The 11388-nt window shown below is 43.4% G+C and overlaps 1 protein-coding gene and 1 long non-coding RNA gene across 2 annotated transcripts in view; both read left to right on the top strand.

Moving 5' to 3' along the window:
- Positions 1-578: 578 nt before the first annotated feature.
- LOC118406308 overlaps positions 579-11388 on the top strand; it is a 30242-nt gene continuing 19432 nt past the window's right edge. The window contains exon 1 of the long non-coding RNA XR_004830023.1: positions 579-981. This is a non-coding gene — a long non-coding RNA (uncharacterized LOC118406308). The remainder of the gene's footprint in view (positions 982-11388) is intronic.
- LOC118406300 (cyclin-dependent kinase inhibitor 1B-like) lies at positions 3960-8475 on the top strand. Its single transcript, XM_035806233.1, has 3 exons — positions 3960-4698; positions 5441-5553; positions 7717-8475. Exons 1-2 carry the CDS (start codon positions 4116-4118, stop codon positions 5548-5550), a joined length of 693 nt encoding a protein of 230 aa, XP_035662126.1. The 5' UTR covers positions 3960-4115; the 3' UTR covers positions 5551-5553; positions 7717-8475.

Below are 11388 nucleotides of genomic sequence, written 5' to 3'. Positions count from 1 at the left end.
AAGTCAGGTGTTCACTTATTATAGAGACATTCACAAATAGATCTCTAGTAGACATAATTTACATTCTGTACTTCTTAAAAATCATGTACTTATTCACATATATATTGGAGCCTTATCTGATTTGCAAGTCTTGTCATATATTGCAAATCTTATCATATAAAGACAAAAAATGCACAAGGTCGACAAGACAAGATTAGGGGAATACGTGAGAATGTAATTTTAGGCATGCCTCTACATGTTCGTTGCTTACGTATACACTTAGCCCTTGTGACCCTGTATACTCAACCGCAAAACAAATATATACACACGGGGTATTTGGGCAAGTCCTGACAAGCCTTCCCTATGTCCGTCCTCCTATACATTTCAAAGTCCTGATGTGGTTTTGGGTGCGGTTTAATCTCCAAGCAGATCCACTGTGGCGTAATATACTAGTAGTATCAAACCCACCGTAGGATCTGCATTCATTCGGCTTCACAAAAGGCTATTAACATCCAGTTGTTGCCTAATCAAACTGTGCCCGTTTGACTCCCTTTGGCCGGCTATACTCCTTGGCCAGCTTTGATACTATATTATGGCACCGTAGGATCTGCTTGGAGATTAGTGCGGTTATCAAGATGATTGCAATGTAGTCATGCTTGGTCACTTGCCCACAAATTACGCAACATTAAAATGCGGTATCGCTTGCTAGCTAAACCGCGCTATGTTTACCGCCTATCTACCTTCACTTTCTTGGAACCTCGCCTAATATTGTGACATCATAAACGCGTTTGACGTTTAGTGTGGCCTCGTGAATTATTACATTAGTCATTGTGTGACTATTTCTATGACGTTCTAGAACGACCGCCACTGACCAAACCGATCACTTCTCGAACGAATACCGTCGCTATGGTAACATATACATGTAAACAAACAGGTAAGCGAGATTTTACTGGTGCTGACTTTTTCACTGACAAGTGGTTGACAGCAAGACAAAGCACAACGGTAAGTTAGAATAATAATTGTTATATTTATGTTTGTAAAATGCTGTAAAAGAATTCGTGAACGATTACTGTACCTTCCTGCCACCCTCTCTTCGTACCTGTACAAAATTTCAGATCATTGACACAATCTATTCTACTGTTGAACCAATCAAATCGATAAACCAATCAGTGCACGCGACCAATGAACAATTGTAGACACTGGTCAAGGTAATTTGATTGGCGTGTCGTTTACAATTTGTGAAGCAGAGTTTGCTCGAAGACGTCCTAGTTGTATGTCATCTCCTGATGGGACAAAATATATAGTGGTGATTACTGCAGGTGTTATACCGGCTTTATAGATACAGATACAGAATATGTTGACCTCGCCTTTGTATATAACGTTATTCAGTTGCACAAAAGGGGTATCCGTTCGTCTTCTTTTTATACAATGGGCGCAACCTTGGCGCAACACAGATAAATATCTTTAAAACCAGTCCAAACAGTTTCATTCAAAACTAACGAACCAATCAGGATGTCATGCTCTAAAACACAAATACGACAACATTGAGGTGACAGTGATACTACTGGTATCATCTTCAAGGCCATAGGCTTGTTTTGGCATCGTTGCCCTTGGCAACCAACAGGTGTAAGACAATGGCCGACCTGGTTGTCCAGGTATATTTACCTACTAAATCAGGCGATGCCTTATACAACAGAATGTGGTAGCATTTCTTACCTAGTTAGAAAGACGAGGACAGTATTGTGTATACATGTCAAAAGTCAAAAATAGCTTCCGTACTGGTTTCGCCGACATCACAGCATAGATCTATTTAGACTGGCCTGAAAATCCTACCGTCAGCAAAAATTCGTACTACGGCCGTAAAAACTACTTGATAAATGAAAAGAAAATATATTACCAACAGTCGCAGTGCTCATTACGTTTCTTTTAACTAGGACAGGTATGTTTTATACACAAAATTTACAATATCAGTCATAACTCGACATTTTGAAGCTATCGCATGCATAATCAAATAATAACGACAGAGTCATATTTTCGAGCCGGAGCCCAGACGGGCTGTCGGGAACGACAAAAATGAAACTTTATATATCAAGAAAGATACACAAATTGTGCCTTTGAGTATTTTTCTACGTTTTATGTGTCTTGTTGTCTTATTTATCAGCTCGGCCGGGTCCCAGTAAATTGTGACCTTATTAGCATAAAGAGTTCAAAATGAATGGTAAATTATACATTGTAGTCTAAAACCATCTGCCATTCATCACAAAATGAGAGTTTATAATTTTCTAATCAGGCCAATTACGCTGACAACGTGTGAATCCCTGTCGGTAACACATGATAAAATAGGTGTGTTAGACTAAAAGACAACATATTCCAGAATGTCGGCACCTTTGATATATTCTCTTGTTATTCCTTAATCGCGTGGTCGTACTTGCATGTAACATGTCATTTTCCCTTACATACATTGATACAGAATATAGGCCAATATATTTGCTGATTTCTTTTGGCTTTCTGCCGCGTTTGCCACTAATTTTGGTATTTTGTTTGAATGAAATCAAATGCACCACAAAGCACCGTACACATGCAAGGTGTGACGGGTACGCCCATAAAATAACATAATTACTAAATGACTGTGTGTCTGTAAGAATAATTTTGAAAACTCCAACATTAAAGATCATTAAACCTGGATAAAAATGCCAGGTGCATTTCGTTTATTCGATAGACGCTTCTGGTATGTAATTGATCAATCGCATGCAGACATCACAGGCTGGGAAGACAACTCATTGGTCAAATGATAATTGGATCAATGAGGATTCGTGGACTCAGTGAAATGTATTATTTCTTTGCTTTGATGTACTTTGATACCTTTCTTCGATGCAGTTCTTTCTTTGCGGATTTTGGGTGTACTATAATCGCCAAATCGTTGAAAGTGCGACGTTTGTTATGCAATAATATGTGTTGCTGCTAGGAGTCGCTTATAGCGTGATTTCACCACCCACTGAACACTCCTGTCGCTTTTGAAGTGAAGTGTTACACAAAGGCGGCGAAAAACACAGTGTTCAAGAACATGTTAAGAGGCAACATGAAGTGAACACACCTGTCTCATGTGAACTCGAAACGGGCTCAATTTTCTTGAGCTGTCCACATTTCTTAGTCTTCTCACGAGGGATAAAAGACTATCGAGAGCTATCTCAAGTGCCCCTGAAACATCAAGAAGAGAGCATTTCACTTCCTTTGTGTAGAGATCTATGCGAATGGCAAACTGTAGAGTTCCTCTCCTATAAACTCGCCGGTTTGTTTATGTACACAACCCGCAAAAAATCCATACAGTCGATGAATCGTTTCCCTTTGGCGGTGTGAGTATGGTAGAAATCAAGTGTTCTCAGCTTGAACGATAGCTAGGTTCCCAGCCATTCGTGTTTGGACGAACTATTTTCAGAAAACAAACTGTGCGCAGATGCCCGGCGATCCACAAAAGAGGAATATATTTTCTCAGACCACTTGAAACGACGGTTTTTGAGTTAGGGAATCCCAGATGTTTGAAAATACTAAGATACACAAAGCCTGCACACATGTGTACACGTAAAAGTCGTGGGAATACCTAACGTTTACAATAACACAAAAGTTGTACTATAGTTTGCTGTGATTGTTATTTTTCTACCACAATCGGTCGGCTTGTATTTTCGCGTGTATTTCACGCCTCCAAGGCCAGGCCGTACGCAAGCCGATCTCCCGCCATATATGCAAACTTTGCTGTAAACCCCACCCAGCTATTATTCCTATCGGACCAATCAGCTTGCAGATAGCGTCGTTATCACCTTGTTTGTTGAATATGTTAATGATAACAATCACCGCCCTTAGTAGGTGACTAACAACCAATCAGATCTCGTATTTTAGAATGTCTTTATATATCACCAAATGAGAGGAAAGAAACGCAGCTGTGTAGTCATGTGGATGATGTCATTGTTGCTCCGCCCCTGAAACGCCGTCAACAAGTTCGGATTTGAACTGGGGAGAGACAAAAAAGGGCAGAGTCGACCTGGAGCAGACGGTGTAAAAACTACTATAACGGCTCTTGTCCTTGGGAAAAAAATCATTTCCACGGGTAAAGCTTGTCGTGCTGCACACAGGAAGCCACTATGAGCACCGCCAGAGTGTCGTGTCCGTCCCCGGAGCTGAGAAGAGCTCGGCCCGCCCGGCCGGCTGGAATGCCTCGCAGCTCGGCTTGCAGGCGACTGTTCGGGCCGGTGGACCACGAAGAGCTGGAACGAGACCTTCGGTCGCAGCTAGCAAAGATAGAAGAGGACTCCCAACGCAAATGGAACTTTGACTTCAAATCTGACTGTCCCTTGGAGGGCAGATACGAGTGGGAGAGAGTCAGCGGCGTACCGTCGTTCTACATCGGGCGGGTCAACATCTCAGTTTCTCCAGCGGCGGCCGCTTCGCACGCCCCCGAGCAGCTGGCCTGCACGGCACGGTCTACTACGGAAGATTCCCCGGGACTGGTCGGAGAAACGGCCGTAAGAACTGTTGCAAAGAACTCTGCGTGTACCGAGGAACACAGGGAATCCAGAGTAGACGCGAGAGTAGAGGATTTGAGTGCAGAAATCAGCTCGACTGTCTCCGCTGGTTCGGAGAGACCAGGTCCGGGTGCCTCGGGGAATACACCCGGCTCTACCCCGACCATGTCCAGGGGTGTCAAGCGTCAAACGAGACTCACAGGTAAGATTCAACCCCAATTCTACTCCATTCTGCCTAAACTTGGTCTTAACAATGTTTGTAATGTTCTGTTGGGTTTTACAGCACGTGTTTGTGCCGTTTTTTGCTACATTTGGAAAATTTTTGGAGTGTTACTACGCGGTGCGTAGTGAGTAAGGTACTGTAAACAAGCCTGGGCAGGGCGCTGACCTCCGCCCTATTGTTGAGATTATCTCCAAGCAGATGCACGATGCGGCTCGTTTCTTACGATTTCCTGCATTTTTGTGCCGTAGTTTGGAACTTTTTCGTCGAAGCTAAGAGTTAAAAGCGTGTACCGTGTGCAAAATTCTGCTAAAATTGTGTAAAGTTGGTCCGGATATCACGTCTGCTTGGAGATATATATGATATCTGGGCAAGTTAGGGCTTGTTCTGATCGACGGAGCCCGCCCCGGGCGCATCAGGCTACGAAGAAAAAACAAAAACACCCCTAGCTCAGCGATTTCCCCGCGCGCCTTGTTTACGCTTGAAGGCTCCTCACTCAAGGTCAAGGGAAAGTTTTATCGTAAACAAGTTCACTGAGGTGAAGAAAATAAAGATAAGCGAGGCAGAGGGACACGTTGTCTGCCGTTTCCAAGGCTTTGTTGTCATGGCAAAGTCGTAATTATAATTTGTTCTCAAGCGAAGCCATTTGTCGGGAGGTAAATTTTGTGACAACGTAACCTTGTTTGGGTTTTTCTTTTAACTTGTAACGTTTTCTTTCTCACAGATTTCCACGTACAAAGGAAGAGAAAGAGAAGACAGCAGCAAGCAGTGGCCAGCAAAGAAAATCAGCAGACAAGATCTGAACCTCTCGCATCGCGTCCTGCAGTAGTTTGAATGGTGAGCCAAGTTTTTATTTCACCAACGGATCGGTAATTTTGTACTCTTCGCACGCTGTCTGTGTGATTTCTTGACGTGAAACAAAGAAAAAGTGGTTAATGCTAAACAAAGAAAGAAAACTCGCAACCATTCGCCATAAAATGAGTTTGAACTCGATAATTCCTTGCTTCGTTTTGACAAGGTCCTTGGTTTTGATAACTGGCTAGGGGGAACGGCCATTGTTGTCAACACGGCGATAAATCTCGATCGTAAGCGGGCACGCTAGGCGCCTGTCTTGTCAAAACTAACGCCGGCTAACTGATAGCGTCCCTGTGGGTTTTCGTCAGAATGCAATATTTGTGTCCGCAGTGTACAGACACTAGTCTTCAACAAAGGCTTGGGAATTGAAATTTGAAGCTGTTTGGTACCAAAAAAAGAGGATGTACAAATATGGTGTTAGCCGTACAAGCGCTATCAGTAAAACGTCAATTTCAAAGGAGTCTCTGGGCTACGGGAGCGTAGACAAATAAGGCGGCGTAAGACGGCCGTTTCACCGGGGCACACAGCGGGGTCCCCCGCCGGCCTTGAGGCGTAAATGTCCGCTGGGGGGCCTTCCTTACTAGTACCAAACCTTTTTGATACAGTGCAGGTGATAAACCTAGATAAGCATGAACGGGAAACTGACCGGTGTTTGGATTTGTCTGTGGACAAAACTGACCAGCGCTGACCATGTGTCAAATGCCAGGAAATCATATGACAACAAAGGTCCCATCTGGACTCTATTGTTTTTGATTCCAGAGACAAAACCATTTTATCTATAGACTCTATTACAACTTAACACACAGGCATGAAAATGTCGCGATTACGGTATATTTCCCTCTGTTAAATATAGATTATTGGCATTTCGTGGCGTCAAATTGAGTCAGAATGGGTGTTGACAGGAATATAAGGGTTCGCCCCTCTTGTACTGACCACAGTACTCTGGTTGAAGAAGGGCAGACCACCAAACCGGCGCCGCTCTGGCTCCAACGTGGAGCGCAGGCAACCTGGCTTACCACAACACCACCTTGTCATACCCTCCCCTCTTCACCAGAAATAGTTGAAATTTAACAAGAAAATTTTCGGTAACACGATGGAAAAAGAAAGAAGAAACAAAGACCCCAGACTCCCTGAAGATGTGGCAATTTTATAGAAAACCACGTTTGTCGTATCCGTTTCCATATTGGGAAATCCCTAGTGTGTGTGTCAATGTGTTTGGCAAGTGGAAAAAACAGCTGAAAAGTCAGACGACACATTGTGTGTGCACCTGTGCAAGAGAGCGGGACCCGGTTGTCATGGCAACCTTTCATGGGACTCACCCCTGGGACATTCGCACGCTGTCAGCTGTTCACCCAGGATAGGCGCTTTGTAACGTCCCGGGGGACCACGCGAACGTTTTGTGGAGTTCCAGTTTCACACAAAAAATAGCACCTTTTCCAGGACACTCAACATGCGGTGTGTGAGTGGGAGAGAAAGAAAAAAAAGACATCTAGACATGTCTCAGCAAAAGAAAAAAATTTACATCCGAAAGGAACGAGTTGTGTGCATGGAACAAATTTGAAAAGGGGAAAACCCCACGAAAATCCTGTCCATTTATTTTCATCCAGAAATCCCTGTCAAAAGCGATTGCACAAATCGTATTTTGCGACAGTGAACCCGGAGAATTACGCCACAATGTTGATGAAATTGATCCCTCGCCAAACTAATCCATAAGTCATCTTGTTTATTTGTTTAGCTAGGAGTACACAAGATGTGTGCTAAATCTGTAACGCAGCTGTCCCAGGTCTTGTTTACTTCCAAACCCCGCCACTTGTCCATCAAAATGGCGACACTTACGCGCTCCCCTGCCTCGATGAGGAAACCCGACTAGAAAATTAAACCCGAGTTTTTAAATTAAACAGAACCTTCAATTATCATAATCTGGGCGATATTTGAAACCTCAGTCAGGTTGACAAATCCCTGGAGGCTGTTGAAATGAAAGCAGTGGAAAATATGCCTATTGGCTATGTTGTCTGTTCTTTACGTGTTGATCAAAACAAATGGAACGTATTTCATGAAATCATTCTTGTATTCTTGCCAATGATGTCTTTGTTGTTGATTTTTTTCTTTGATGTACAATACTTACCCCCTTTCCTTCCTTTTCAGACTACACACATCAGAAGAGAAGAGATGGTCAAGTGGAATCACCAAACCTTGTTGCTGTAATACTAGTAGACGTCACGAAAGCAGCTTTATCAATCGTGTATGCATCCAACATATGATGGGAGACTCGGTCATAGACACTGTTTTTGTTTCAAGGGCACGTGCGTCATGTGATATCTAAAGCGTGACCCACGCACAACTAGCTGTAGATTTCTTGCATGTGAATCGTGCATAATCAGTCGATTTATGCAAATCTCTTGTGTATGTTTGATTTAAGGGAATGTTGCAGTCCCTTGTTAGAGTGTAAGAAAGTGAATGTGCAAATATCGTTGTATAATTATGGCTGTGTGAATCCCCCCTAGTGGGTGGGTTAATTTTCTTGTGTCAAAACCGTGTGTCAACAATCACGATTCGCACACGACATGTTACTGTTATGTACATAGAAGGGGAAAGTATGGTGATCGCATTTACGCAGGCCAGCCCCAATACTGCCAAATCTATTTGCTTTATTTTACATAATTCCAAACTATGTAAAGAAAAATGCACAAGCAAGCACAATGTTTTCTCTCTGACGAAACTGCGTAGTATTTATTTAGAACTCTCTTTACCAAGAGTTGGACATCAGTGTATATACAAATTTCATCAAAGAATTTGTAGTGCTATCATGTATATATTTTTGTTAGGAATGACAATGCCTACATTGTATAGAGACCGAACACTGTGGACAGAAAAATAAAAACTCAAAATCATCGCTGAACTTGACTTTTGTGTCTTGATGATATGTGCTGTCTTATCATACAACATACTTAATATGTCAACAACTGTTGGTTGTTTTGTTAAATTCTTTTTGGGAAAATTATAAGAAAATAGCGAATGATTTTAAAACTGACCCATACACCTAGTGTAGAGAACACACTGTTCTGTAATTTAGTTTGTATGAAGTGTGTGTGTGTGAGAAACGTGGTGAAGAGCCAGCTATACTAGAAAGTCCAAAGCTTTCATATAGTTTGTTCTAACGTTGTCCACGAGCCAACTCTGCAGTACATAAACTATGTAAGCCTGCCGGTTTAGGGACATGGTAAATACAACCTTACCGTCACACTTTCCTTCAGTAAACCAAAGACGTCATGCGTAGATTTTACAGCCACTAATAGCCACCCTTTCCCGGTGTAGTGGAGTTCCTAACAAGTTTATCTAGCCCGCCTATTGACACTCTCCCCTCATGGTCTACTGACAGCGAAACAGGCGCCTCCCTAATTGTGTTATCTCCTGAACCAATCAGAGAAAAATGGCGGCACCACATTTGCATAAGATGGAGACGCGGTCCAACCAGTCGGAAAAAAAGATCCAGAGAAATTCCGCTGGAAAATGGGAGAACATTTGGAGCGAGACAATCTACGCTACGCTTGGTTTGTGGTCAGGATACAGCGAAATTCCTTGGAATCCTCGTGACAAAGCTGTTCTACACTTCATCCCAAACGTTTCCTCTAATCAATGAATGAGCCTAGAAAGTGGGGTAGAGTTCATACACCTACTAAGCTCCTGTATTTTCTGTGACAGAATCCCGAGTTACAAGAGCTGAAACCAGTCAAGCACACTCGGTGATGACAGACGACCTGTCCAGAAACCAATTAAACCATCCTGTCAAATTTTTGTTTATCGAGGGGTCAGGACGAAATCCCGCCACAATGCCCGACTGGGGGGAAACCAAATACGACTCGCACGCCTCATGTTGATCCAGACAGTGACGACATGTTTGGAAGTTTGTATCGCCTCCTAGGCGTCCCCACAAGGCAGCCAATCTGACGCTTCGGCTAGTAAACAGACGCCGCTGATTGAAAATTCCACCAAACCCGTCAGCTGACAATCATCAGGCAAAGATATCGGGAGGACGATTATTGGCGCCATCCCACCCTCTGCACTAGCTGATAGCAAACAATAATGAGGAGATATGCGGCCTTGCTGAGACGGTTTTGTTTATGTGTCTTGCAGACGATCCTTACGAAAGTCCGCTGTGTTAAAACACCAGCTAATAGCAATAATGAGGAGATATGGGGCCTTGCTGTGACGGCTTTGTTTATGTGGCTTGCAGACGATCTTTACGGATGTCTCCTGGTTTTTAAGGATCGTCTGAGGAGCGGCAAGTGACAGCTCAGATACGCACAATTAGTCAGAACAGAACACCAAATCCAAAACAGACGACATGCCACTGATGACTAGTCGATGATGTTGGTATAGACTTGATAATCATGGCGTCATCGTATCTTTTCAATGTTGGATAATGACGTGGTAGTCTCGACAGCAACTGAAACAAAACAAATTAGCCAATACACACTCTCACATTTTGCCCACATACAAGTTTAAAACCACTACGCGATCGTATTCTCACATTTTGCCCACATACAAGTTTAAAACCACTACGCGATCGTATTCTCACATTTTGCCCATATACAAGTTTAAAACCACTACGGGATCGTAGTCAGGTTCTAAATACATTGTAACTGTAACGGCCATGAAATTTATTAGGGGGGGGTCTCTGTGACATTATGTGTGCTTTTTTCCTATGGTTAGTTTTCGACCCTTTTATACAGCATTGTATCAACTTACTGTCTTATAACATAGGTTGTACTTTGACAGAAAAAAAAAAACGTGAAACTGACAAGCTTTAGAACGGCCACGAGCAAACGTCATCGTTTTACTTGTCATTTTCTGTCAACAGGAAAAGAAAGCCAAGGTCTAGTGCACTTTCTTCTGTTAACAAGGTTACGCGAGCCACGTTTTCTCCGGAACAATTCACGGAACGTGGCCTGGTGTATTTTTCCTCCGATTTCTTTTCAGTTCACGATTTTCAATCATCGGGGTGTGCATGGCCGTAGGAGCCGTCGGTGGGTGGAGCTTTGCCAGGCCCGCACGTGCCAAAAGCACGTCTGTGTACCCACGGCGTAATCCTATACACTGGCGTTATTTGCTCGAGCGCTGATGGAAAACACCCGTTTCTTAGGAACGTACTGCAGCTGAAGGTCTGGCGATGGAAGCTTTAGGATTTGTGGGGTTGACCCCTGTCGGGGCTGGTAAATATACGTTCCCACTCCAGTATTTTGTGAGGGACGTGTCGTGTGCGTGTGTGTGAAATGTTACTGTACAGCATACACAGTGTAACCACACTCCCGGCACGTGTAAGGGTGGGTAGGTTTCAGGTATTCAGTTTTTAATGGAATAGTCGCCTCTATTGTGTTGAAGTAGAAAGAAGTGTAGTGCGCGCACTTACGTCCTTGGCAAGATATAACGTTACAGTTTTAAACACACATTAGATGCACAGAGAGAGCTTGAGTAGTTCGACATCTGTCGTTGAAAATGCATAGCCTTGTTGTCGGACCCAGAAATACAGGCTTAAAGGTATACTAGTAGATTCATTGCGAACTTCTGGGCTATGTTTCTAGAAGGACACTATTTCATGCTAGCCTACTTTTACGTAGAACGCAACCAACCAGTGATTGAAAACACATCCAACTACCTATCCCCCACCCCACCTAATATCCGAAGCAGATTCACGGTGCCATATCAAAGATAGCATCAAAGCTGGTCAAGGAGCATAGCCGGTCAGAAGAGGTTTACCCGGTGCCCGTCTGACTCCCTTTCGCCGGCTGTACGGCTTGGCCAGGTTGAAGCCGAAAT

This window comes from Branchiostoma floridae, chromosome 19 (assembly GCF_000003815.2).
Source record: "Branchiostoma floridae strain S238N-H82 chromosome 19, Bfl_VNyyK, whole genome shotgun sequence".
Taxonomy (NCBI): Eukaryota; Metazoa; Chordata; class Leptocardii; order Amphioxiformes; family Branchiostomatidae; genus Branchiostoma; species Branchiostoma floridae.
The sequence above is the reverse complement of the archived record's forward strand: the minus strand, read 5'-3'. Positions and strand labels throughout refer to the sequence as shown.